We start from the raw sequence: 24,709 nt of genomic DNA, 5'->3' as shown, positions 1-24,709 counted from the left end.
AAACTAAACAAAACCGACTTTCTCATGACTGAGCTCTCTTTCGTGCTCACCAAGGGCCATACCTCTTTGATGCTTTGAGCAAAGCTGGGTCACAAACACTTAAGCAGTCCAGTGGTTTGAGTTGCCACAAATCCTGTGCACCCAATTTCCACAGGGCAGAAGTTTCTTTTCCAGACCAACTGCTCAACCTCAGTTGAGACTTTAATTTACCTTATCTCCTCTTTCATGCGTCTCATCCAAAATCATAATCCATGCCTCAATAAGCTCTTGCAAGGTGGTCAGGCAGCTCCAGTGTGCACCACGGTGCCTTTCTGAGTTAAACTCACACTTATAGGACTTTGATTCACTTGTATTTAATGTATTTTGTGTTTTAAGTTGTAATCTTTTTCAAAATGTCCAAATTTTCCTTGAGATTTTTTATTCCTGGCTAAATATAGGATGAAAGCCTTGAATGAAAGAATGAGTGAATGTGAATTTGAGGTTAACATGACTGACACTTCTAGGGATCATATTGCACCAGCCGTAGATATTACTATATTTGAACTTGCAAATTGACAGATCTACAGTCGGATGCAAAAATTGTATCCAAATACCAGAGGCAGTTGATGAGCACAGTGAATGGTGGTGGATGAGAGACTCAATCGGGTCTTGCTGCTTTGCTTAGATCCTATGTCTTAAAGATTTGCAGGCGTCCCTCTGCACTGACAGCCCCTGTGTGCTCACAAGGACTTTTGGTGGCAAACTCAGAAACATCCCAGCCAAGTGGATTCTGAAAGAAGGGAGTAAATAATATAGGGAAGATATGTTTTTACAGTTTATGGAAAAGGACCCCATGACAGAGAACAATTCTATAGGGTCAGTCACATTGTGAAAGCAGCCATTTCTGCTACAACACCAGCCTTCACCTTTTACCCTGCCAGAAATATGTGTGCAACAATCTTCTCTGAAGAACAGAGGACAGAGTCTTCTATCAGTTCACCTCTGTGAAACACACAGACCACAAGATGAAAAACCGTCCCTGTTTATCATCACAGCTAGCTGAGGTTCATTCAGTTTGTTGCAAACTTGTAATCAAGCAAATATTTAGAATATACATGAGCCAACTTGGGCCAACTGGTGGATCTGTTTTATGTTACATATAATGTTTTTTTTTTTCATTTTATTTTTACCTCCAGTCACTGTAGACTGTTGAAATAGTCATAATTTTCAGCTGGTAAAGGTACATGTGGTGTTACCTCTCACCTGGATTCTTCTACATGTCTATTCTGAGTAAAACTCAGTTTGGATTTTGTTCACACTATTAAAGTAGCAGGGATTCTCTTTTTTTTATTCCACACCAGGTCAATCAACCATCAAACAAGTTATTTCATCCTCCATCTCTAAAATCGTCTTAAGCTGATTCAATTTTTCAAAATGTATAATTAATGCATTTTTATATCAGGAACATTATGACTCAAGTTTGAGGAAGCTCTTGCTTTCTACAGGTCTGGGGCATAATGGGCCTACTTCTACATATAACTTGTTCAGTAATACAACAGCATGCTTTCAGAATTTAGAGGCGTTAGAAATTTTAGATTTATAGCACCAAAAGCTGTAAAATCACAAAGCCACTTAATGAGATGAGACTTCATATTAAAAAAAACATCAGGTGTTAATCTGAATTTCATAATTACCATGTCTGTCTCTCTAGGGAATGTAAAATATGAGATAAACTTGGAATAGAGAAATGGCACAAACTTGCCACGACTCCAGCCAGTTTCGCACTCCGGCTGACACCAAACCAGAAAGTAATTTTTGGCTTCGCCACTCTGAAAGCTCTAATGAACATCATTAGACTGAGACCGTACAAAGTCGAGGCAGACATAACAGCTCCGCTGCAAACTCTAAGAATGAAAGCATTCTGAATGCGAGTGAAACCTCGTGCTGAGTGAGTGTGATCTTCCAGTAAGTCTCCGGAGCCATCTGTTTGCTTGGTCAGATTGCGGGACATTACAATTATACAGGAGCTGAAGGGGTAAAGAAGGGGGTGTGCAGTTTGAATTGACTCCCTTTATTTCTTTCACCCGCTTGCATGGATGTGGCTCACAGCCAGCCTCACAGCTGCATGTTGACAACTTTATTCTGAGTGTGACTTTTGAATGTTTTCACACTTGGAGTGCTCGCCCTCTGTAATCAATACAATCTGCCACCACATTGTGCTGCTGGGACCGGCAGCAACCAAGTTTCAAGACATATAACTACTCTCTGAGCTGACAACGAACTGAAACCACGAACACAACTATTGCATTACCGCCATAAAAAACTTGCTTTTAATTCAAGATGGGCCATCCAAGGTCAGGATCTGCTCCCAGCCTATCATTCATCACTACTGTAAGAACTACTATGTTGCTCTTTTAAGCTTTGTATTCTAGGTAAAGGTCTGCTTGTATCTGTGTGTCTGTTGCTGTGTCTGATCTCCTCTGTAATGTAGCTCAAAATATTACAGTTTCTTTTAAGTCCAAATCTGAAATTTTGTAATCATCGTGAAACAGGAATCAGCACTCTATTTTCAATTTCTTCACTAATTTCAAAATAGAAATGTCTTAATTTCCATGTGACTAGTTCCGTGGTGTAGCCTTTTTGACTTTAAGGGAATTATTTATATCTGCTGTTCCGCGTCATTTGGAAATCAATCATATGACATCACTCAAAAAAAAAAAGTCAAAAAATTGTCAGAAAATGCAGAATTTTTGTGAAAAAGTTAATTTTTCGGCAAAGACTGATGCAGGTTATTTTTCAATTATTTCAGTTTGAAATCCTTCACTTAGTTTTGTATTAGTTAAGTTTTCATGTTAAGCAAGTCTGTGAGTGACAATTTTCTGCTCTAATGAGTGCGTCAATCTCTTTTATCTCATTGTGTCCTTTTCATAGCTCTATAAACTTTGTGTCATTGTCGTAATCCTTCCTTGGCAGCCGTTCACAGAAAAATAGCTATTATAAATCTGTTGCCCACGGCTGCTCATTCACGAGACAGCTGGATTAGCCACTACTAGTCGATTGTACGGTGCACCATTTGTCAAGTTTTTGGAAGACTGGCTTTCCGGCTTAATAATACTCTGTGGGCTTTACAGTGGTGCCTGCCTCACCCTTTCAGACACATACACTCTCCTTCTGTTAGCGGAGGCTGTCAAGGTGTCAAACTGGTCATCATGAGAAATTATGGGTTGTCAGGCCAGGTTTTGAACCGTTAATTACTGGGCGACCCTTCTACCACCGGGGCCATTTAGCCCTGAGCAATGTATTCTTAGCTTTAAAACCGGCATATAAATGTATAAAAAGATTATAAGGAAAATAGATCACACACAAATGCCAAATTCTTTGTCTCGTAGGGAGAGCATAATGCACATTTGGTGAGCTGGTATTTACTACTATTTTTATCACAGCTTAAAGGATATAATAGTCGTGAAAATGTAAATTGAAAAAAATAATGTCAAATGATATTCGCTGGCTTTCAAAGGTTAATAATTCAGACGGAAGAGGACTGTGGAGGTATTCAGTCATCCAGGTCATGGTGAATTCTTGTAGAAATCTCTCTGTCATGGAAACTTGATTTGAATTTATTCAATTGAAGACGTTTCACCCCTCATCCGAGAGGCGTCTTCAGTTCTAATGACCCGTGGGGAGTTTCCAAATATAATTGCTAGGGTTTTGGGCATGTCTAGTTTATGGTGGCTTGTGATGTAAATTATGTTATGTAAATTCAGAAGGAAGTTATTAAAGTAAAAGAAAAAATAACTAAAAAAAAGCATTGAAACACCGGAAATTTGTTTTCCATTCTGAATTGTATATACCTTGAGTAAACTGTGACCTCACTACTTTTTTCACCTCATTTTCAGAGCATCTACCGCATGTGTAATACCATGCACTGGTTTACTGTTTCTATTATTTCTGTGCTTTTGATCTCATAAACTACCATATCATTAATTCAGTGCTAATTTTCTGTCTTCTTGTTTTTGAAAAACAGGTCCTGCTGTTAACAAGGATTTTAAGCCAGGCGGACAAAAGTCTAGAAAAAAAGGATGAACTGCAAAACATTTGCATGGGTAACAGCTGGATGCCAAATGTTAACATTCTACTGTTACAGATGAGCAGTTCCAACCTGTGTGGACAGCAGACAATGTGAGCATTGGGCCGATTCAGCAGACTGCAGTTTCCATGCCTGTAAGTTTAAGTTGGTTGATTTAAAAAAAAAAATCAATCCGTTGACTTATCAAAGAAATATTACAGGGCTCAGTAGGGGTAATTCTCGAGATTTATTCTAAAAAAATCTACATGTGGTGAAAATTGATTCAAAAGGACTTTTCTTATTTCTTAAGACATTTTACATCTAGTGTCTCTGGGCTGACCCTAAATTATATTCACAGAAGAACAAAAAACGTTTTCTTTGATATTTCTCTTCTTTTTATTTGATCGTTGTTCAGTCCTGACATGTCAGAACAATGTGGCTTTATCACCATCTGCTGGTGGGAAATATCACAAAGACTCAATATTCTGGTGAAAAGATGTGGTTGGTTATTGCTAATGAAATTGCCATAATATTTTTGCCTGAATTTATGTGAAAAAGAATGCTATGTTGAGGCCTGCAATCATGATGATGCTGAAACTGCCTTGCATCTATTATTTCACATGTGAGATTATTTGATTTCTTCAAAGTGAAAATTAGTTGAAGTCTTCATTTTCTAAATTATCCATATTACATACAATCGGACGGTGCACTTTTGGTACGCGACTGCTCCATTGACACAGTGAACCCTTGGTACAGACTGTGTGTTATTAAGGTTTACAATGTAAAATGTGGTTCATGGAGAATTTCAGTATGTGCTGTCTACCTTTAGAACAGGACAAGTCCAACAATGTGAGTGCCCATGTTTAAAAATCTGATTCTGCAATCCTTAAATCCTTCCTTTTCTTCACTGCTGTCAATTAATGTCTTCTCTCTCCTCTTATGTTTGACTTTATTGCTGACATCATTTTTTTACTCTATATACCCATTTACATCCATCAGTGGGGAAAAAAATGGCAAGCAGCAAGTACCCAGAAAACTGTGTGCTGACAAGTCCATTAATAAAAAGGGATGTAAGGCAGTTCCTGCAATAAATGACTGGCAGTATCATCAGCAAGGTAGAATCATCTGCCAAGACTGGCACATGGCCCCTTTTACCCAAAACATCAATTTTGCAGACAGGAGGTGTGTAGTCTTATCAGCCTGATTACAACCTCTAGCTTAACGAGAGAATTTAAAATCAGTCTGATGTAAAGGCATACAAGTAGGTATTGTAAAAAGACAATGTCGTAGATAATATAACAAAATCTTTGCTAGGACGCACTTTTGCTTTAGCTCCTCAATATTGCATCTGTGCTTAACAAAGCTGGTTTGGTTGTTTATGAACGCCAAAGTGTGTCAATAATACAACAGAAAATACAAAGGCAATGTTAGTTAACGCCACTGTATTAAATGTACTGACATCAAAGTAAATACAAGGCTGAGGGTGGATTAGAGCAGTATTCACCAACATTTCCCAACTTAAAATCCTCTTGCAGGCACACACTATGGCGGTTCAAGGAGGTGAGTGAACCCTCTGGTGGCTGATACTTTTTGTCAGACTTTGCTTTACAACTTGGCAATTGACCTCCTGTCAGCTGTGCCCCTTGTTAAATTAAATAACCTATTTCATAACAATTTATGACAGATTCTTTAATTAAAGCAATCTTAGTGAAAGTTGATTAAAAAAAAATGGATGCACGGCCCCAAATCAGACTGAAAGTACAGTGTGAAATAGTCTTCTTTGGGTTGGCAAGTTAGAGAGCCCTCGTTACTTTTACTCTCTAAACTGAGTTTTCAAACCCAACTTGAATATACAGGACTGTCTCAAAAATTAGAATACTGTGATAAAGTTCTTTATCTTCTTTACCTTAATTACAAAAACAAAAATGTCATACATTCTGGATTCATTACAAATCAACTGAAATATTGCAAGCCTTTTATTATTCTAATATTGCTAATTATAGTATACATCTTAAGAAAACTCAAAAATACTATTCCAAATGATTAGAGGATTTTAAATATTAAAGTAATTTTTGTTTTTTTTAATTGCATTACAGAAGATAAAGAACTTTATCACAATATTCTAATTTTCTGAAACAGTCCTGTATGCAATAAAAATATGCTGTATTTACAAGGCCTCAATGCAAAATTCTGTAAGAAAATGTTATCAGCCATGTAAAACATGTTTACCTAGCTTTAATACAAAAAGAAATGATACAGAATTGCTATAAAATAATGAAACACAACAACACTGGACACTGAGCCCATGACACTTTGAAATAGACCATGAGTAACTGTCACACAAATGAAGAGAGGATAAAGACAGACTTCTCAGGAAAGAATGTCAATGCCTTAAAAAGAATGTATACACGTCACAGCAGCTTCAAACACTGCAGTGTTTGGAAGGTTTAGGACAACTTCTTGTAAGAGTCAGCAGGATATTTGTAGTTCCCTGCTGAGTAAGAACACCAGTTATATACGTAAATGCAACTATTTACATAAAAAGATCGATGGGTGACCATAATGTATATACACAAGAAAGTGAGGCTGAAAAACTGTCACTGCATGGAAGTAGCAGTAACAACGATTTTCAATGTTTGCCTTCCCAATTTATACTGTATTTTATGGCCTATAGCCTGATTCTGGGTGATCACAAATTAGCTACTAAATATTAAAGTAACATTGTAAACATATACTTAGCAAAGTAGCAAAAATAATACGATAAAAATATGAGATTTGAAATAAAAAAAAAATGCAAAATGACAAAACTTTGTCACTCTATCCCTTCTCATCTCACGCTGTTTTTTTTCCTACCTCGTGCCTTGTGAAATGCAACACTTGAGGGGCATGCAGGTACTCCTCATCAGCTTGTGTTACAAAACTGCTGGGGTCTCCATGTCATATAAATAGCAAATTAAGGTCCTCCTTGTAAACAATGTACCAAACTTTAAGGTCATAACATTTAGAGCCACAAGCTCAAATTATTTTCACACAACAGCGGCTATAGACCTACTCATCTATTCACCAATTATCTGGAAAAAGGTGTGATTACACCGTATTTCCCAGAAAACAAGTTTTCAAGGATTGACTGAATTCCATACTGGAAAAATGACAGACACAAAATGTACTTTGAAACTGCCCAAAACAAAAATTCCAACTTAGACTAGGGACAAGACTGGGTTCCATTAAAAAACTTAATGCTTGGGGATGAGAAAAATTGTTGAAATTAGTAATGATGTACAGCCAAATTGGTTATAACATTAATGCTAGCTGAATGTGCAACAAGCAAGAAAAAGAGATTGCAGACTATGTGTATTTAGTGAATTTAAATATATGATACATTCATTATTTAATTAAGTATTCTGCGTTGCATAATCTGTGTAGTATTTACCCAGAGTTTACACGCAAAATCACAGCTGTGTACTGCACAGTAACCGTGGGATGTAGGTTTGAGGTGAACAAGCTAAATGCTCACTGAAATCTTGGATTCAATTTTTTTTTTTTTTTTTTTTTTTGGGGGGGGGGGGGTAACAAAATTAAAAATATAAAAACAAAATTAAATTAAAGCATGCAAAGAGCATGCGTTCACCTTTTCAGACCTACTGGCTGAGAACTCAAACTTTACACACATTTGTTTAAATACCGGCTGCAATCCACTAGTGTTCATTGACTGGAAGATGTTGAACAGCTTCGTATTTTAGAAATCCATATCCCATGCGGACAATTTTCAGTCTCTAAAACTGACATGGTTTTAATCCCCTTTTTCCTTAACTATTCACACAACATGTACTTTAAGTCTACATGTCTGACTGTACCACTAGGAATTCCTGACATATATACACTTGTTCCCACAATTGCCCTATGTGATTAGTTCATGGACAGACCCTAACAGTGCATCCCATCATCTCATATTTCTGCCCCATTACTTTACTAAGCCTCATTTTTATTATGTGACACTTGGGGACCATCTCAGGGGTTCCCTTAACGGCAACAGTGCCTGTAATTTTTTGCATGGAGGCCCGTGGCTTTGGATGATTGAGTACAACCACTGGCTGGTTTGGGCCAGGTTGTTTCACTAGTTGGTCCACCTTCAGGGGCATTGGATGAATAATTGCACTGTCACTTGGAGGGCCCAGAGGCGTCTCAGTCTTATATTTGGACATTTTAAGTTCCAGGCCATTTTTGTTTTTTCTCCATACACTCTCATCCACTCTTTCCAACGAGACAGTCAGGAATTTTGAGGAGAGATCAGGCTCCAGTGTTTGCTGTAGAGAAGAAAAACTCCTAGCCTTATCTGCATGGGTGTCGTCTGAAGATTTGAAGACAGAGGTGTCAGTACAATTACTCTTGTGTGTTGAGTTTGTACCCTTTTCTTCTTCTTTCACACTGATTTCATCCAGTGTCAGAGAAGGGGACTCTTGAATGCGTTTATCAATGTCTTCTGTTTTCACACACTCACTTGTCCGCTCAGTCAATAAACAAGGAGGGGCAAAAGATCCTTTGTGTGAGACCTCCTGAGTACCATGCATAGGCTTTGGCATCTCCTTTCCTTGCTCAGTGTCCTTGGTTTCCTTGACATCTTCTTGTATGAAACGTTCAGAGCTGCTGTCTTTGGGCATCACTATGCCACGCAGAGCAAGAACCAGCGGCTGAATGGAGCCTTGGGCATCCTCTGTCTGTTGACTCAATGAAAATACAGAGGAGATGACTGGAAACCCTCCAGGGTGTAGAATCTCTGCACTGGCTGCTCTTTCAGTGGCTTTACCTTCCTGATTCCAAGTTGGAATGCCTGAATTTGCACGATTGGGACAGAAATTTGTTTTGATTGATGTTACCTCAATAAGAGTCTGCTGAGAAGTGGCATTAGCCTTGAAAGCTGCAGTCAAATTAACATTCAAGGATGGAGAACATTTCAGATGTTCCTGCTTTACACTTGAGTTTGCTTTATTTATTGTAGGGGAAGTGTCTTTGAGGCGCATCTCTCCTGGTTCCATCTTAACAGGCAATGACATGTCCAAAGGAGTGCTTTTTACGTCACTTCCTGTCTTCATGGGGAGACTCTTGGGTTGCTCTAGGACAAATGTCTTCCTCTCACACAGAGGTTTCGAAGGGACATGTGCTCTGGTGTTCTCGGGTTGCTTGCTGCTTGTGAGTCTATTTGAAATCCGGGGAGAAATAACAGCTTGAGATGATGCAGTCTTGTCATTTATAGGTTCTCTCTGCGGAGCACTGATCACACAATTGTTTCCTCGTCCTGGATTTAGGATGCTTTTGAAAACTTTGCTCGGATTGCTCGTTTGACATTCCAGATTAATAACTTCTTGTGGCTTTCTTTTCAATCCACATTTTTCTTTGCTGGTTTGATTTGACTGGCTCTTTGAAAAATGGATTGCGCCACTATCAGTACATTCACCTATCACAGCCTTTGTTTCGCACTGCTTTCTGTTAATATTGCACATCCCAAAATTTGCAGATTTTACTGTATTTTGAAGATTGAATTTGGGTGATAATGTCTTTCCAAGGGCTGCATTTTGAGAGTCTGTCATCCTTGTGTCTTTTACCACAGATGCATTTTCTTGTTGTGAGACCAGCCTCAGTTTCAGCTCCTTCGTCCCATTAACAGTTTTCACCTCAACAAGTTCAACCAGGCAGCCGGCAGGGATTGTAACTTCCTCTGGAAGTGACACTGTTAAAGCCCTGTTGTGCTGAAGTCCGTTTGGAGGGGGTAAAAGTTCTCCATTATGATTTGCTACAGTTTGGAGGTTTGTTTTGAGTGTTTTACTGTTCTGATGGTCTTTACTTAGTCTGACAGCAGGTATGCTGGGTGTTGGTACGGTGACACGAACAAATGGCTGCCGTATTGATGGGCCAGAAGTGGGCACATCTTGCAAGGCACAGGAAATTGGAAGATGCTGAGATTTGGTCATTGCTGGCTTTGTGAGTCCTTGACCAATGTTTTTGCCATGCAATCGCTCAATGTGCTTCACGAGGCACAACCTTCTCATATAGCCATGCCCACAGTGAGGGCACTTGAATGGGTATTTAGTGTGTTCCTTCAGGTGAGCACATAGCTCTGCCTCACTAAACGAGACCTTGTAGCAGTAAAAGCAGTGATACCTTGTTCCCAAATGTTCAATGGTATGCTTCTTGAATTCTGCAGTATCTGTCGTAGAGAATCCACACTTGTCGCAATACATTGCATTTGAGGTGCCCAAGACGTGATCCAGGACAAAATTTGAATGTCCACCAGCCACTGAGGATGGCAAGCCTGGATAACTGATGGGCTTCATGTTGAGTGGTCATCTGGCAAGAGTTTCTTCTAATTGAGAGACTGAACATCCAGCCCGGCAGGGGTTAACCCATCGGAGGCGTCCGGGGGCTGTTACGTTAACTGCCCATCAAGATAGTATCCTCCTGTGAAAAGGAAACCAGACGCTCAAAGTGTTGTCACATATTAGACAAGGCCCGTTGAACCCCTCCCCCCTCACCTAGCTCATACAGCAAGCTTTTTTTCCCTTCAAAACAAAAGCAGTTTTCTTTACAATAAGGCTTGGAAAACACGCGCATACTGAAGTTAACTAAATATATTAAAGTAATTTCGAATGGAATAATTAAGGATTTTCGCCGCAGCAACATTCCACATGAAAACAAGGAGAAGGCCTTACAGTTACCTAGCTACAAAACGGGCTTATAAAGGTGACACCCCGCGATCGAACTGTCGATCTACGGTATTTGAAAAAAAAGATCGAAAACGCAAGCCTGAGTGGAGTGATACTAAACAGAACTTACATGAAAAGAAAATCTTTGCAGGCTTTATCCGACTGCTTCTCGACGCCGCTAACGGACAGTATAGAAGGAACTTGATGTTTGTTAGCTCTGGCTAGCTACTTCCGGAAACACTTTGCACGTGCCTTCAAAATAAGAGGCTACACGGTAAATTAAAAGGTTTGGGTTTTTTTTTTTAAATCATCCTGGTATTAAGGTATAGTATGTTACCAGGATGATTTAAAACTAAAGAGGTGGATGTAAATTTAACGCACAAGGTGAAAGGTAATGACAACGGAGTGAAGGGAATTTCCTTCGGCTGCCATGACCGGAAGTTTTTTCTTTAAAGAGCTAGACGTAGCGTGGGCGTTAGTCTTGAAAACTACGATTCCTGAATCTCCGTATGCACTCACTCATTTACGTCTCAGTCTGTATTCGTACATCGATGAGCCGATTTGATTGGTCAGTAACATTTATCCACGCCCTGGAAGATGACAACTTCCACTATCATAGTTTAGCATTAAGTCATTGTCCCGCTATCTGAAAATGGAACATCCCTAGTTGTGACATTTTTAACTGTATTTTTTTTTTCATGGAAGCAGTTTTCATGTCACCAGTTCGATAATGATAGGATTTGTGTCACTGCAGGGTTTCGCTTTGACACAGGAAGTTGTTAAAAGCTTTTGTTGTCAACCTGACAACGATATCGAAGCACAGGCCTCCGCCAGGTGAGAGGAGCCAAACGGGTGGATCAACTGCAGCGCGCCACGGACAGTTATGAATGATGCCCTAGAAATTCATAAAACATGCTGTTTGGGAAAATATGCAGATTGCTTCCAACTGTGTCAGTGTCCCTGGCATTGACGAGGTATGTAAGCGTTCAGTACAAAAAAAACGACAACTTTGCGAAATGTCATAAAGCTTGATCTGTATAACTTGGTTTGCTTTGAGTTGGATTGTTAATCTAATTCAGGATCCGCCGCGTTTTAACTAACGACTGTTTTCGTGAGCCCTGTAGCTCGTCGGGGTCATGATGAGCATTGTGAAAACGTTTTCTGGGATTTACACACTATTGTTGCAATTCATAATGACACAGCAGTGGCTTTCATTTGACCCTCCCACAGCCCATTTGTCTACACGCGCACACGCAAACACACGCGCGCGCAACGAGCTTCCTGGTTATGGCAATATTAATCCGGACGCCCACCCTCGTCCTTAGAAACCCACTCTTCTCGTCTTTTCGCAGACACGGCATTACACGTCGCAGCATGTCCGAAGCAACCCGGTTCGACTTTCTGGTAATCGGCGGCGGTTCCGGAGGGTTGGCGGGGGCCCGCAGGGCGGCGGAACTCGGAGCAGCAACCGCCGTGATCGAGAGCCACAAACTCGGAGGTACCTGCGTGAGTAAAAATAAAACTGTTTTACAATCCAGACAGCAGTCGCTTGCTCACTCGTACGCTGCTTTTGTACAAGCGCTCAGTGTCAGACCTAGTTTTGTGTGTGCTGCAGTATGTCTGTGCGTGTGCGTTCAAAAACATTGTTTGTAAAGGTTACCGCTTCCAAGCAGATAAATTTCGAAAGTCTTGACCCCTTTCAGGTGAGGATAGTAATATAGCAACTCGACCTTGGTGCATGAACACAGGTATGCAGTGCAGGAAAGACCCTTGGCATGAGCCGAAACCAACTGGTGGTTTGAAAACTTAATTTTATCCTCACCGGCACATGGCTACTGCAATGTTAGTTAGGAAGCTTTTTAGTTTCTATCCTGCTGTATGATGGATGGGCTTGTGGGTGAGAATTTTGAGGCTTGCCACAAAGTTTCATACGCCTTGAACATGGCAAATGCTTTGATCTCATTCATACTTACAAGTCTGAAGAACTCTCAAGACGAAAGCCCTTTTTTGTCAAATTCAGTCATACATACAGCAAAACATCAGTGAAATTTGACCACTGCATTTTACACATCATGGATGAACCATGATCGGCAGAAGAGAAGTTGCTCAAGAATGCTTTTGACAGGTTAGAGTGGTGCAGGAATTAAAACGGAAACGTTTGGTTCCAAAACATGTGTTTCACCACGTGAGCCACGCCACCACTTAGAGGGTAATATTTACACTCAGTCATATCTGTTGGTAATAAGTGCTGTATTCGAATATACTGCTCCTATCCATTTGGGGTGTTGCACTTAAGTTAGGTGAAAGAGTATTAGGACCTTAATTCTGGTAATTTGGCAGACATTTTAGCAGTGACTCTTCTCAAGATGAGCCCAAGATGTAAATAGTCACACCACATGGGGGGCCTGTGTCAGATTTAGATGATATTTCAAATAGGCTGTTGCTCTGAAGAAATCCACCTGTTAAATTTCAATTTGGTCATGGTGCCACTGAATGGACAAAGTAAGTGCCCAAGACCAACTTCTCTTCTGGGGAGGATGATTTGACACAGGCTTGTTCTTTGGTGAAGATAGGAGGAGGTTTGCAATCGAGATCATTCAATCCTGCTTGCAGAGCTAGTTTTAATTTTACAATGTAAATGTGTTCATGTATATTCTATTGATTATCTTCATTCCATGGTCTGAAAGTGACTATTGGTCTACAGTCTCAAGGGCTCCTTTTTTTTACCTGTAACCCAGTTGTGTCAGGCATTATGTTTTGGTTATTCGTACCAGTGTTGTTTTGTTTTGTTTTTCAAATCCTAATGCCTGAAAAAATGCAGTAAATATGATTTGATGTAAATTATAACCATTAGCTACCACCAAACTGAAGAATGTTGACATAAAGAAAAGAAAATGCAGACATTTACATAGAATACTGCATAGGTGTCTTGAATTTCTTGAATTTCTAACATATAATCATATGTTGTAATTGCACCTGTTAGAGTTTTTTTGATTTATTTTACAGGTATACACAGACTCATAAATGTATTTCTTCATTTTTTGATTTTTGAATTACTTCTTTATTTTTTTTCTTCTTAATATGGCCTTGTTGCTGTTGTTTTCAAAGCTCCTCCTGAAGTGACTGAAATACTGTGCTTGATCATTTTTCAGGTCAATGTTGGCTGTGTCCCGAAGAAGGTAGCTTTCTCTTGCACTGTTTTCTGTGTCTATATATTAACTATGAATTACACAAAAGTGTTCAGGAAATGTAAACGTTCTTCTTTCCTCATAGGTTATGTGGAATGCAGCAGTCCATGCAGAGTATCTCCATGATCACAGTGACTATGGATTTGATGTTCAAAATAGTCATTTCAGTTGGGAGTAAGCAATCTCTTGGTGTCATTTTTCACTTTGTCTTTGTGCAACCTCCATAAAGTTGTGTCAAACCAGTTACAATTGTTCCTGGAACAAAGAGTTGTCCCTTTCATGGGAAACCATTGAGTCTGTCATGATGCTTCGTTTTGCCTCACTTGTCTGTGCACAACAAAGTCAAGGTGCCTGTGAAATATAGGACTCAGCAATGGGTGACCAAGTCATATTCTTCAACATGCATATCTAGGGTTTGGAAGTCCACTAATGTTGTGCTGGTATGACTTTTTTATTGCTGTCTGTATGGATCTATAACTTTTATTTATTTCAGAACTATTAGGGTTGTTACTTAAAAAATATGAGGGACCGTTTGGAAACATCATCAATTAACAGATATAAAACCTTATTTTTTCATTTTACAATGGATGAGGCAAATATTAAGTTTCCATGCTCCAAGTTAAAAAATGTGTCTCTTTCACTCTTCAGTGATTTTTGAGGTTGCAGTTAGTGTTGATGGATTCTATACGATAAACAGGCGTTTGTGTCACATAACTGTTGTAAATTCTACATTCCTAGTATGAGATAGCATTGGTGAGATTGATATTAGAAGTATTATGGTTCGAAATTTAATGTTAATGCGGGCAACTGCATACAAGTCAAGGTAATGTTGTGGTTTCTTGGATAATCCCACAGCTCAAACTGACATGCAAGTTTAAATTCCTGGACAAAGCAGAAAATCCTGGAAATTGAAGCCCTTGAGCTGCTTGGAGACAAACAACAGAATGCTCTGGCTGTTCTGTGTGTTTGTCAGGTGTAAATGTCTCACAGTCAGCAGGATGTTGCCAAAGAGCAGTTAGGGCTGCAGTTTCCTTTTTAGACTATATTGTAGTGGTCTGTGGATAGTTGAACATTGTATCATTAACATTAGATACAAGATCAGTGACTGATTTGCATCATATTTGATGCACAGGTCTATTTTAAACACAACAAACATTGTTCTACAATTCAAGATTTAAAATCTGTGTCACACCGGTCAAAACCTAATTTTCGCAAATATCTTAAGGCAAATTTTTACAACCCAAAATAGATACCTAACAATAATGAATGTAGCAGAAAAACATTTTGCAAGATTTCCTGAAAATGAATTGTTCTCTGAAAAGACATCTTTTTACAGAATTAATGGACATTTGAGGGAACGTGAAAGGTATCATAACATTCAAATTAGTGGGATAAATGGACTGTCAGTTTTTAGTAAACATGTGTAGTTGTGTCCTGCAAATGTATGTAGAGACATAAAATGTGACAAGAATGTTCATTCATTCTTTTTGCAACGTATCATTAGTTTTAAGGATAAAATTACTGTTATACTTACTATTTCCTCACTATTAATTTTTTTCTTATCCTTATGAACCCAACTGTTATTTGAGAAAATTTTGTTTTGAGATAATGTGTGCATTCCTGTAATGAAGTTTAAAGAAGAAATACCTCCTAACAATCTGTCCTATTTTTTGTGTGTAGACTTCTCAAGTCCAAAAGGGATGCCTATGTCAGTCATTTGAATCGCATTTATCGCAACAATCTTGACAAAGTAAGTGCAATTTTATTACATATGTGCAATTTCATTAATTCCGTCTTGCCAGAAAGAAAGTGTCTTGGGGCACAATAAATTTTTAGTTTAGTAATCAGGAAGCTTTCCCATGCTACAAAATGTTCCCCCTCAGTGTTTGAATATTATTTAGGATAATCTATTAATGTTTGCCTTCAGAAAACTACTATCTTATCATCCTTGGAAGACTAATTTTCTCTGTGATGCATATAGTTTCAAATTGTTGATTTTTTATTTTTCAGGAAACAGGAGAATTTCCTCACTCAATAAAGACAGCCCCACTGATCTCAATCTTAACTCATATATTCACAATCAGTACTTTTCTAGATTTCTTGTTGTCATCAGGCAAGAGGTCTATGATCACATAGTGTCTAAACCGTAACTAGCAGCTACAGCTATCAGGGAAACTACAGTGGAGTGGAAAGTACACCTTACCCTTTTGAAATGCAGTAGGTTAAAGATATAAAAATAAGATAAAATCGAGGAAAAATATACTGAAATACACTTGTGACTGTACAACAATGCTGGTTAGATGTTTCTTACTATAACTTTTCCGTATGCAAATACCTAAATTCGAATGGCATCTGTTTGTTTTTTTTTTACAGGCTAAAATCCAAACTATCATGGGTCACGCAAGGTTCACAGTCGACCCAGAACCAACTGTGGAGGTTAACGGGAAGAAATACACTGCGCCTCACATCCTCATCGCCACTGGAGGGCAGCCTTCAGTATTGAGTGAAACTGAAGTTCCTGGTAGGAGACTTAAAGATGCTGTACTTGGAAAAGATTATCTCTCACTGCCAGTTGTGTATGAGTGGGTTTTTTTACAATGCAGACTGATGCAAAAGCAAACTATAAAAACGGCAATGTTCCTTTAAATTTCAGGGTATAATGTTAAATATCGCGTGAAATGGAAAATAGAAACTTGTTTCTTCGCTTTTTAGCATCTGTGACTTCCAGTGTTTGACAGTGCTTTAGAGACAGAGCTATTTTCTGTGAAAAGCGTTGGTCCACTACTTAAAGTCAAAGCTGCTTGGCCTTATTAAAGTTTACATAATGAGAAGAAACTAATTAAATTGAATACTGAGTTGTGAGTTACTGTTCTTTACTACTTGTGTTTAGTTTAGATTACTTCTTTTAATGAAATGGAAATGCTGTCATCACATTATAGTCTGACCATAAACTACTACTGCTGCTGTTATTTTCATTGTTGATCAATTCAGGGGCAAGTCTAGGCATCACCAGTGATGGTTTTTTTCAACTTGAAAGCCTTCCAAAGTAAGAACCCCTGATTTTGGGCTCTTGCCAGATGTCCTGGTAAATGTTATGCCTATAATCACATTTTGTTTCCCCTACAGGCACAGCGTTGTTGTGGGTGCTGGTTATATTGCAGTGGAGATGGCCGGTATCCTTTCCACCTTGGGCTCTAAAACCTCCCTCGTAATTCGACAGACAGGAGTAAGGAGAAAATATTTTAAGATAAAACACCAAGGAATTCTTTGATTTATAAAATTTTGAATTTTGACCTGAAGATTTCAGGAGCAGTATAGTCATGGAAATACTTTTTTTTTCCCCCAGGTTTTGAGGAACTTTGACAATTTTGTAAGCACAAACTGTACCAAAGAGCTTCAAAATTCTGGTATAGACTTGTGGAAAAACTCCCAGGTAAAGTCTGTGTGTAAAACAGACAAAGGTCTTGAAGTAACAGTTGTTACTAAAGACCCAGAGAAGAAAAATGATGAGGAAAAGATCAGTACGCTCAAGGAGGTGGACTGTTTGCTTTGGGCCATTGGTAGACAACCCAACACCTCTAGATTGAATATTGAGCAGGTGGTAAGTCCTCATGATGTTCTCTTTGAAGTCAGTGCTCACACATGTGATGAGACATTGACAAATAGTCAAAAACACTGAAAATTATTAATCTAGACAGACAAAGTTATTAACTCCTCCCACTGAGAAGAGTTTTTTAAGGTTGAGAAAGCACATGCAACACCCATCAATAACAGGATAAACCAGCAGCAGGTGGAAATCCTGTCTATTTTCAACAATGACTTCAGTAGTTTTGGCTTTCTTTAGGAAGGATTTGTTGCATTCTCCTCAGCTGTCCTCAAAATAGCAACTCCATAATATTGAAGAAAGATTATAAAAATGCAACATAAATATTCACATTTTTTGGTGTAGCAGATAACGGAGAGCACAATTTTTGAGGAAATAGTAATGAAATTGCTTTTCATTGAAACAGAAGATGAAATAAACTTCGCACAACATCTTAAGCCAGAAAGAAGATTATCAGCATGCCAGACAAAACAACTATCAAGTAACTATTTTTGTTACAGTCAATTGCATGTAATCAGAGGTGAGCACTGAGGTGCTTGCAAATTGGATTTGGTGGTTAGCTTAGGGTGACCAACCAAACTAGTAATGGACTGGAGGTAGTTAAGTCTTGGTTTAGTCAAGTCCTCCTTCTTCTATATAAGTTGATTAAAAGTAGTGAGCCAAAGAGATATGCAGGGTATCAGATTGCCCATTTTTAGTGAAATTTGAACTGCTTCACATGATTAGCTGGATTTGTTTAACCAAGTTTAACATAAACATATGCCACTTTATGAGGTTCATCGTCAGTTTACTTAATAGAATAGAAACAAGTTATTAACATTGACAAAGATTTATTTTCAAAATGTACTTTTTCCCTCTGCGTAATTAGTAAATGGTAAGAAAATAACATGATGAGTGATACACAGCATCAATGGAACTGCATACTTTTAATCAGATAATGCAATCCCATTTTCCCATGATTATGTGGTTCTCTGTTGTTCTTATGTAGTTAGTAATCATAGGTTACAGAATGGCACACGAAACATTTTGGTCAATTTTCTCTCTTAGACTGTTTTAGATCAGGTAATAAATGTACAAGACCATAAATTTTCTTCAGTTGCGTTTGTCCCTCAACACAAAATGAATGTTGATGTTTGTGTCAGGGTCTGGAAACGGATGAAAGAGGTCACATTGTAGTGGATGAGTTCCAAAACACCACTCGACCAGGAATCTACGCAGTTGGAGATGTTTGTGGCAAAGCCCTTCTCACACCTGGTAGGAAGTTATTTTATTCGCATTTACAGAGCTTTATGCTACAACACCTGGTTAATGTCAGTTTTTATAAGTTGTATTTATCCAAGGGACTGACATCATCACTTAAGATTGAATCAAGACACCCTATTGCGGTATATGTCTCTTCATCACTCAAATTCCTGCCCTGAGATGAGACATTGAATGGGTATTAGCAGGTAGATTTACAGGCATATCAGCTCAATGAAACATCTGTCATGCTACCCATACGTCTAAAAACGTTGAAAAGGTTTGGAAAAGACTGGTGTAAAACTCCTCTCATACCAGTTCACATGTAAAGACTAGTTTTTAGTGTTTTCCAAATACATATTTTACAAATACTGTGGATCGTACATCTAAAAACTATGAAAAGATTTTGAAAAGACTAGATTCTTTCAGCAGTTTTTTTTCCCACCAAGCAGTGTTTTCACTGGCTATTTGCAGAGCCTTTGCTATTTCAGTCCATCGCTTTTCCTTCTCTACACGATCGTGATACGCTGGAGGGTTTACATCATACAAGTTTGGATGTTCTGCCCACATCTCCACCATCCACTCCTCTTTCTAGGCGGTCCATTTTGATCTGGATGTCCTTCGCCGTTCCCGCTCAGCCATTCAGCCAACAAATACCAACGCTGCTGCCAATATTGCTCAGGCGATTGTCTACCAGCATTACTTTTTCTGGTTTTGTTGGAGCTCATCATCTTGGTTGATGATTGTGTTACGTCTCTGTAGACTGAAAGACTTGCGATAATATCAGACACATTTGATATCATTGTCAGCCCCAAGACTAGGAAAAGACTGATCTAAGATTAATACCTTACACTTTACAACTAAAATGCACGTGCTAAGACTTCAGTAAGACTTTTTTAGGATTTCCTTCCCGCTTTCAGTTTTATGTATGCGACTAAAAATCATAAAGTATTATCCCAGCATTACACTTCATCTCCAATCTCAGTCTTGAACCAGACCCCAAGACTGCAAAGCCACCATTTCTCATAAGCAAACACAGATATTTAGGTGTTAACACTCATTTTACCTCTTTCAGTTTATGTACCAACGATAATAAGACAGCCTCAAAGCCATCATGTAATCAAGCTAAAAGACCCACAATGTCTGCAAAAAGCAAAGAAATTATGCTGATATCATCAGACAGGACATATTGGTAAAAATCAAAACCATAGTGTATAATGCATTCAGACTGCCAGTAGAGTCAAAGCAAAGCACGTATTAGAGACAAAAAATTACAATCTGGCAGATAATGCGATGTAAAATGATCAACTGCTCGTAGCTGAATCCACAAACCAGTTGATCAATATTATTCCAAATCCTCCAGGTCTACATAGGCAAGTAAATCTTAACAGGAGTAAGGCATAACAAGTTTCCTGAAGGTGAACAGTAAATGTTACCAAATAATTTATGATAAATGACAACTTAACTCTCGTGATGGCCATTAGCTGGTCATTATCTCTAGAGAGAGTAAAGATATTGACTTGTAAGTGTTTTTCCATGTTTTTTAATGTGTTGCACTAAAATACTTGTATTCAGAGTTACACTGATATGTTGTTTTTGGTGCAGTTGCCATTGCTGCTGGCAGAAAGCTGGCACACAGACTGTTTGAAGGCAAGAAGGATTCCAAATTGGACTACACCAATATTCCCACTGTGGTTTTTAGCCACCCACCCATTGGTACAGTGGGCCTAACAGAAGGTATGTAAAAATGTCTATTTTACCGGAGATGTCCAACGATGAGCAATGTTCTATTTTAAGGTTTTTCTAGTCCAGCTTCCACTGCAATAACATTAACTTGGCAATTCACATTTCCTATACAGTGAATGCTGTCTGTGTATGTCTTTAACGTAATACTAAGTTAAATTGGAGGGTTTTCAAATTCTGTATTTATGTATGTTAGATTCATTACCATAACTGCTGGCTTTTATGACAGAGGAGGCCATTAAAACCAGAGGAAAGGAAAATGTGAAGATCTACAAGACTTCTTTCACGCCGATGTACCATGCGATCACAAGCAGGAAGACTCAATGCATCATGAAGCTGGTGTGTGTGGGCAAGGAGGAGAAGGTATGTGTCCTCTGTGCTCCACATTTTTGCTCCACTGCTGTCAGAGATAATTACATTTTAATGCAGTACATTATCTATTCTGGTTGGACATGTCATTTTGGAGAGATGTCTTTTTGTTGCTATTTTTTTGTTTTGTTAAGTCCAGAATATTACCTTGAAAGTTAGATTTTTTTGGAGTCAAACAGGTAATATGGTCCCATCTCTTTTTTTTCCATCTGTCATACAGTATATAAGCCATAAGCAGGAAATAATTCTGTCATGTAACCCAAATATTTTTTCAATGGAATGAAACTGCATCAAACAACAAAGTTGTCTCTCCTAATCCTTTCTGAATCAACTAGAAAATTCACAAGTGCTCATGACACTTTGACCAAATGACATACAGACTATTATGCTATTCTGCAAGGCATTCTTCTACAAACTTCCCTTCCCTAAAACTCACCAGAAGCGTTTTGAAAGCCGGCTTTCCACTTTGAAATTATGGAAAATATTTTGTTTTTGCTATATTGATTTTTAAATGCTCTCATGTAGTCCAACTAGCGAAAACAGATTTTTCCAATTAAAATATTGTGCCTGAAACAGATAACAATTATATCTTCAGGGAAAGGTTATATCATGATTGTCATTCAAATTATGAAGTTTGCGAACGAACAATAATATTTGATTAGTATTTTTTTACTCGCATAAATCCACAATCTCATCTCTGCTGGGGTTGATTACAAAAATAACTGACAGTTACAGGCCCATTAGAGACTAACCACTTTTCAGAATTTCAAACTACAAAGATGTAAGACTGCAGCTGAAAATTGTTTTGAAATGTCCTGAAAGACAATATTGAATAAAGCGCAATAACTCTTGACCGTTAAGCACTAAATTAAGTAAGAAAAAAACATTTTCTCAAGTACCCTCTCACTGTGGGTCATAAAGTTTCATTCGAATTATTTAATTGTTTATTTATTCACACATTTTGACATGGCTGTAGTAGTTTATTATTGTGTTGGTGATTGGGAAGGACTATTCTTATTTGCAAATTGGAGGCAATCATTTAGTTTTTGGTCAAAATGCACTCAAATGCAAGCATTTATCCAAAGACCTGAAACGGAATCTTAACTTTGGTCATATCTCTGAAATCTTTTCAGAAACATTTTAAAGGCCAATAATAAAATAAGTTTCTGAGATGATAATTGAATGAATAAACGTTCACTTCCCAGCTTAAAAGCAGCCCCTGCAAGTAGCTTACATTTATTGGTCATTGCTATACTGCAGCCTCAGGAGGGCACAAGCTAGTGCCTCCCTGAGCGGGTACCAAACCCAAATAAATGCAGAGGGTTGCGTCAGGAAGGGCATCCGGCATAAAACTTGTGCCCAAACCAATTATGCAAATTGAACCTAAGAATCTCATTCTGGATCTGTCAAGGCCTGGGTTAACAATGACTGCCATTGGTCCAGATAACTTACAGGGTACCAGTGGAAATTGGGCTACTGTGGATCGAAGAAAGACAGGAGGAAGGCGTGTTTGGAAACTGAGAGAGAAGAGGAAAGACAAAAGTGTGGGACTGAGAGTAGGGACTGAATATTGGGACTATGACAGGAAAAGGTAGAGAGTTGATTGACACAATGCAGAGAAGGAAGGTGGATATACTGTGTGTCCAGGGGACCAGGTAGAAAGGTAGTAAGGCTAGAAGCTTAGGAGCAGGTTTTAAGCTGTACTATCATGGTACTGGCAAGAAGAGAAATGGAGTATGAGTTACGTTGAAGGAGGAATTTGTTAGGAACGTTCTGGAGGTAAAAAGAATGTCTGATAGGAAGACCAAAAAGAAGATCTATGAACATAGTGAGAGAGGATATAAAGTTAGTTGGTATGAGAGAGGAGGATGCAGAGAATAGGGTTAGATGGATATGGTTGATTTACTGTGGCGACTCCTGAACAGAAAACCCAAAAGGAAAAGAAGAATGCTATACTGCAAAGAGTATTAAGAAATATGACAAATCTTGACTATATTGGAATAGTAATATCGTAGTAATATTGAGTAGTAATATTGAATATGCTGATTGATTTCAATGACAAATTATACCAAATTAAGTATAAGTGCAGGACTACTTTAAAAAGGTTGTTTGAATATTTATTCTTCAGACTCTATTCATCATAGTCTCCACTTTAACAACTATAAGTCGGCCTGCTTCTTCCACAGGCAGAAAGCATGATGTGCTCCTTGATTAAAAGTCGTAATAACCTGTCTACTCATCCTTTGTCACTCAACCTTAAGAAAATCTGTATGATGTTCAACATTGTCTCAGTTAGATTAATTTCAAAATGTTGAATTGTTCCTTTACCCATAGGTGGTGGGTCTGCACATGCAGGGCCTGGGCTGTGATGAGATGCTGCAAGGCTTTGCTGTAGCTATCAAGATAGGCGCTACCAAAGCAGACTTTGACAAGACTATTGCCATTCATCCCACATCATCTGAGGAGTTTGTTACCATGCGCTAATGGAAATCCAAACTGCTTTTTGGTTTCCCTGTATGACCAGCAACCCAGACATGCGTACCAGCACAAAGTCACTACTCAAGCATCAGATTTACAAAACTACCAACATGCTTCCATTTCTTCCATATCTGCACCCTTTATTGTGCTCATTGTATAATTTTTCTAATTTTTACTTAAATGTACCAAGACCAGTTTATGGCCTTCTTCAAGTGTACTGTAGGTCTTGATTTACTGAGTATTCTGGATTCCATTTTAATAATTTTGAAATGGAAGTGATGGATCTGCAGGTATTATTTTCATGTTCGGTACTGACGTGCAGGAACTTACTATGACGCAGGCAACCCCCACAATTGCTATGTCATAGACACCCTTGTTCATGTCATGACATTCACATTCCATTGCTTAAGTGCATGGAAAACTAAAAGACCTTTCTCTTGTGTGTATGTTTCATTTTTCAGTCTTTAATCGCAAGATATTACAAATACTGATGCTCCTATAAAGAGCTGTTTGTAAGGTTTTGTGACCGCCAGCAGTCAAGTCATAATTTGCAACTACTTGCAGTCTGACACAGCATCACACAATTTCTTGCACAAGCTAAAAGTTTTTAGCATGTCCATCTTCCAGTGATATCACATCATCCATGAGAATACGGAGTCAAGGTGGGGGTATAGTGTGAATCATCTCAATCAATCTCTGTTATAATCAAACTCTCTCCCCTCTTTGCTTTATTTCTTATCTACATCCTTTGTTTACAAAAACTCTCCAGATATGTATGCTCCTGTGCTTCCGGACAGCTGTCCATCTTTAGCAGTCAACTGGTACCTGGAGTAAACTTCATGACTGTGCTATTCCACAAAGTACTCCACACTCCACTTCTTTGCTTAGGAAGGGAGTAAACTTAATATACAAACAGGTAAAAATACAAAACAAGCAGAAAAAAATTTAGCACATGAAACAAAAAAATGCTGGTTTGTCTACTGTAGGCTACTGTAAAAACAACATCCCAGACCCCAAGGGAGTGGACCTACTCCATATGTAGCCTTAATTAGCCATTTCTTAGCTAATAAAAACACAATTCTTTTTTTCCACTGTTTATATATGAATTTTATCTCTGTCCCTAAATACCCCAAACTTCTCCTCAAGGATAATGATTAATTACCAATGCAAGCTCAAAACATATCTTCTGTACTGTAATCAAGAATCAATAAACCTGCAGGTTTTTTCACAAGTCTTTTTTTTTTTTTCATTTTGTGTGATATTATAAATCATCCCTTCACCCTCAACTTTACTTATGCCTGGCAACTAATTAACTTTAAATGAAGAAACAGTACAACTTGTTAGC

At 38.4% G+C, this 24,709-nt stretch overlaps 2 protein-coding genes across 5 annotated transcripts; one reads left to right on the top strand and one right to left on the bottom strand.

The window, feature by feature from the left end:
* Nucleotides 1-5,719: 5,719 nt before the first annotated feature.
* znf518b (zinc finger protein 518B) lies at nt 5,720-10,954 on the bottom strand. The gene is made up of 2 exons (XM_086157962.1): nt 10,874-10,954; nt 5,720-10,498 (listed from the first exon to the last, which is right to left on the bottom strand). The coding sequence occupies exon 2, from the start codon at nt 10,372-10,374 to the stop codon at nt 7,957-7,959; it is 2,418 nt and encodes an 805-aa protein (XP_086014088.1). The 5' UTR covers nt 10,375-10,498; nt 10,874-10,954; the 3' UTR covers nt 5,720-7,956.
* A 248-nt stretch (nt 10,955-11,202) lies between these two features.
* gsr (glutathione reductase) lies at nt 11,203-24,595 on the top strand. Of its 4 annotated transcripts, none has more exons than XM_086157959.1 (13): nt 11,203-11,717; nt 12,096-12,249; nt 13,896-13,922; nt 14,017-14,105; nt 15,612-15,681; nt 16,305-16,452; nt 16,923-16,977; nt 17,058-17,157; nt 17,278-17,532; nt 18,678-18,789; nt 20,380-20,511; nt 20,747-20,880; nt 23,221-24,595. In XM_086157959.1, exons 1-13 carry the CDS (start codon nt 11,656-11,658, stop codon nt 23,368-23,370), a joined length of 1,488 nt encoding a protein of 495 aa, XP_086014085.1. In that variant the 5' UTR covers nt 11,203-11,655; the 3' UTR covers nt 23,371-24,595. The 4 variants fall into 4 exon arrangements, with proteins under 4 accessions (XP_086014085.1, XP_086014087.1, XP_086014084.1 ...); XM_086157961.1 differs by having other exon boundaries at nt 11,522-11,717; nt 12,069-12,249; nt 23,221-24,590; XM_086157958.1 differs by lacking the exon at nt 11,203-11,717 and having other exon boundaries at nt 11,986-12,249.
* The last annotated feature ends 114 nt before the right edge of the window (nt 24,596-24,709 follow it).

The sequence above is a fragment of the Fistularia commersonii genome, chromosome 13, assembly GCF_037954325.1.
Source record: "Fistularia commersonii isolate RoL2024-O1a breed Wild chromosome 13, RoL_Fcom_v1.0, whole genome shotgun sequence".
NCBI lineage: Eukaryota > Metazoa > Chordata > Actinopteri > Syngnathiformes > Fistulariidae > Fistularia > Fistularia commersonii.
The sequence above is the reverse complement of the archived record's forward strand: the minus strand, read 5'-3'. Positions and strand labels throughout refer to the sequence as shown.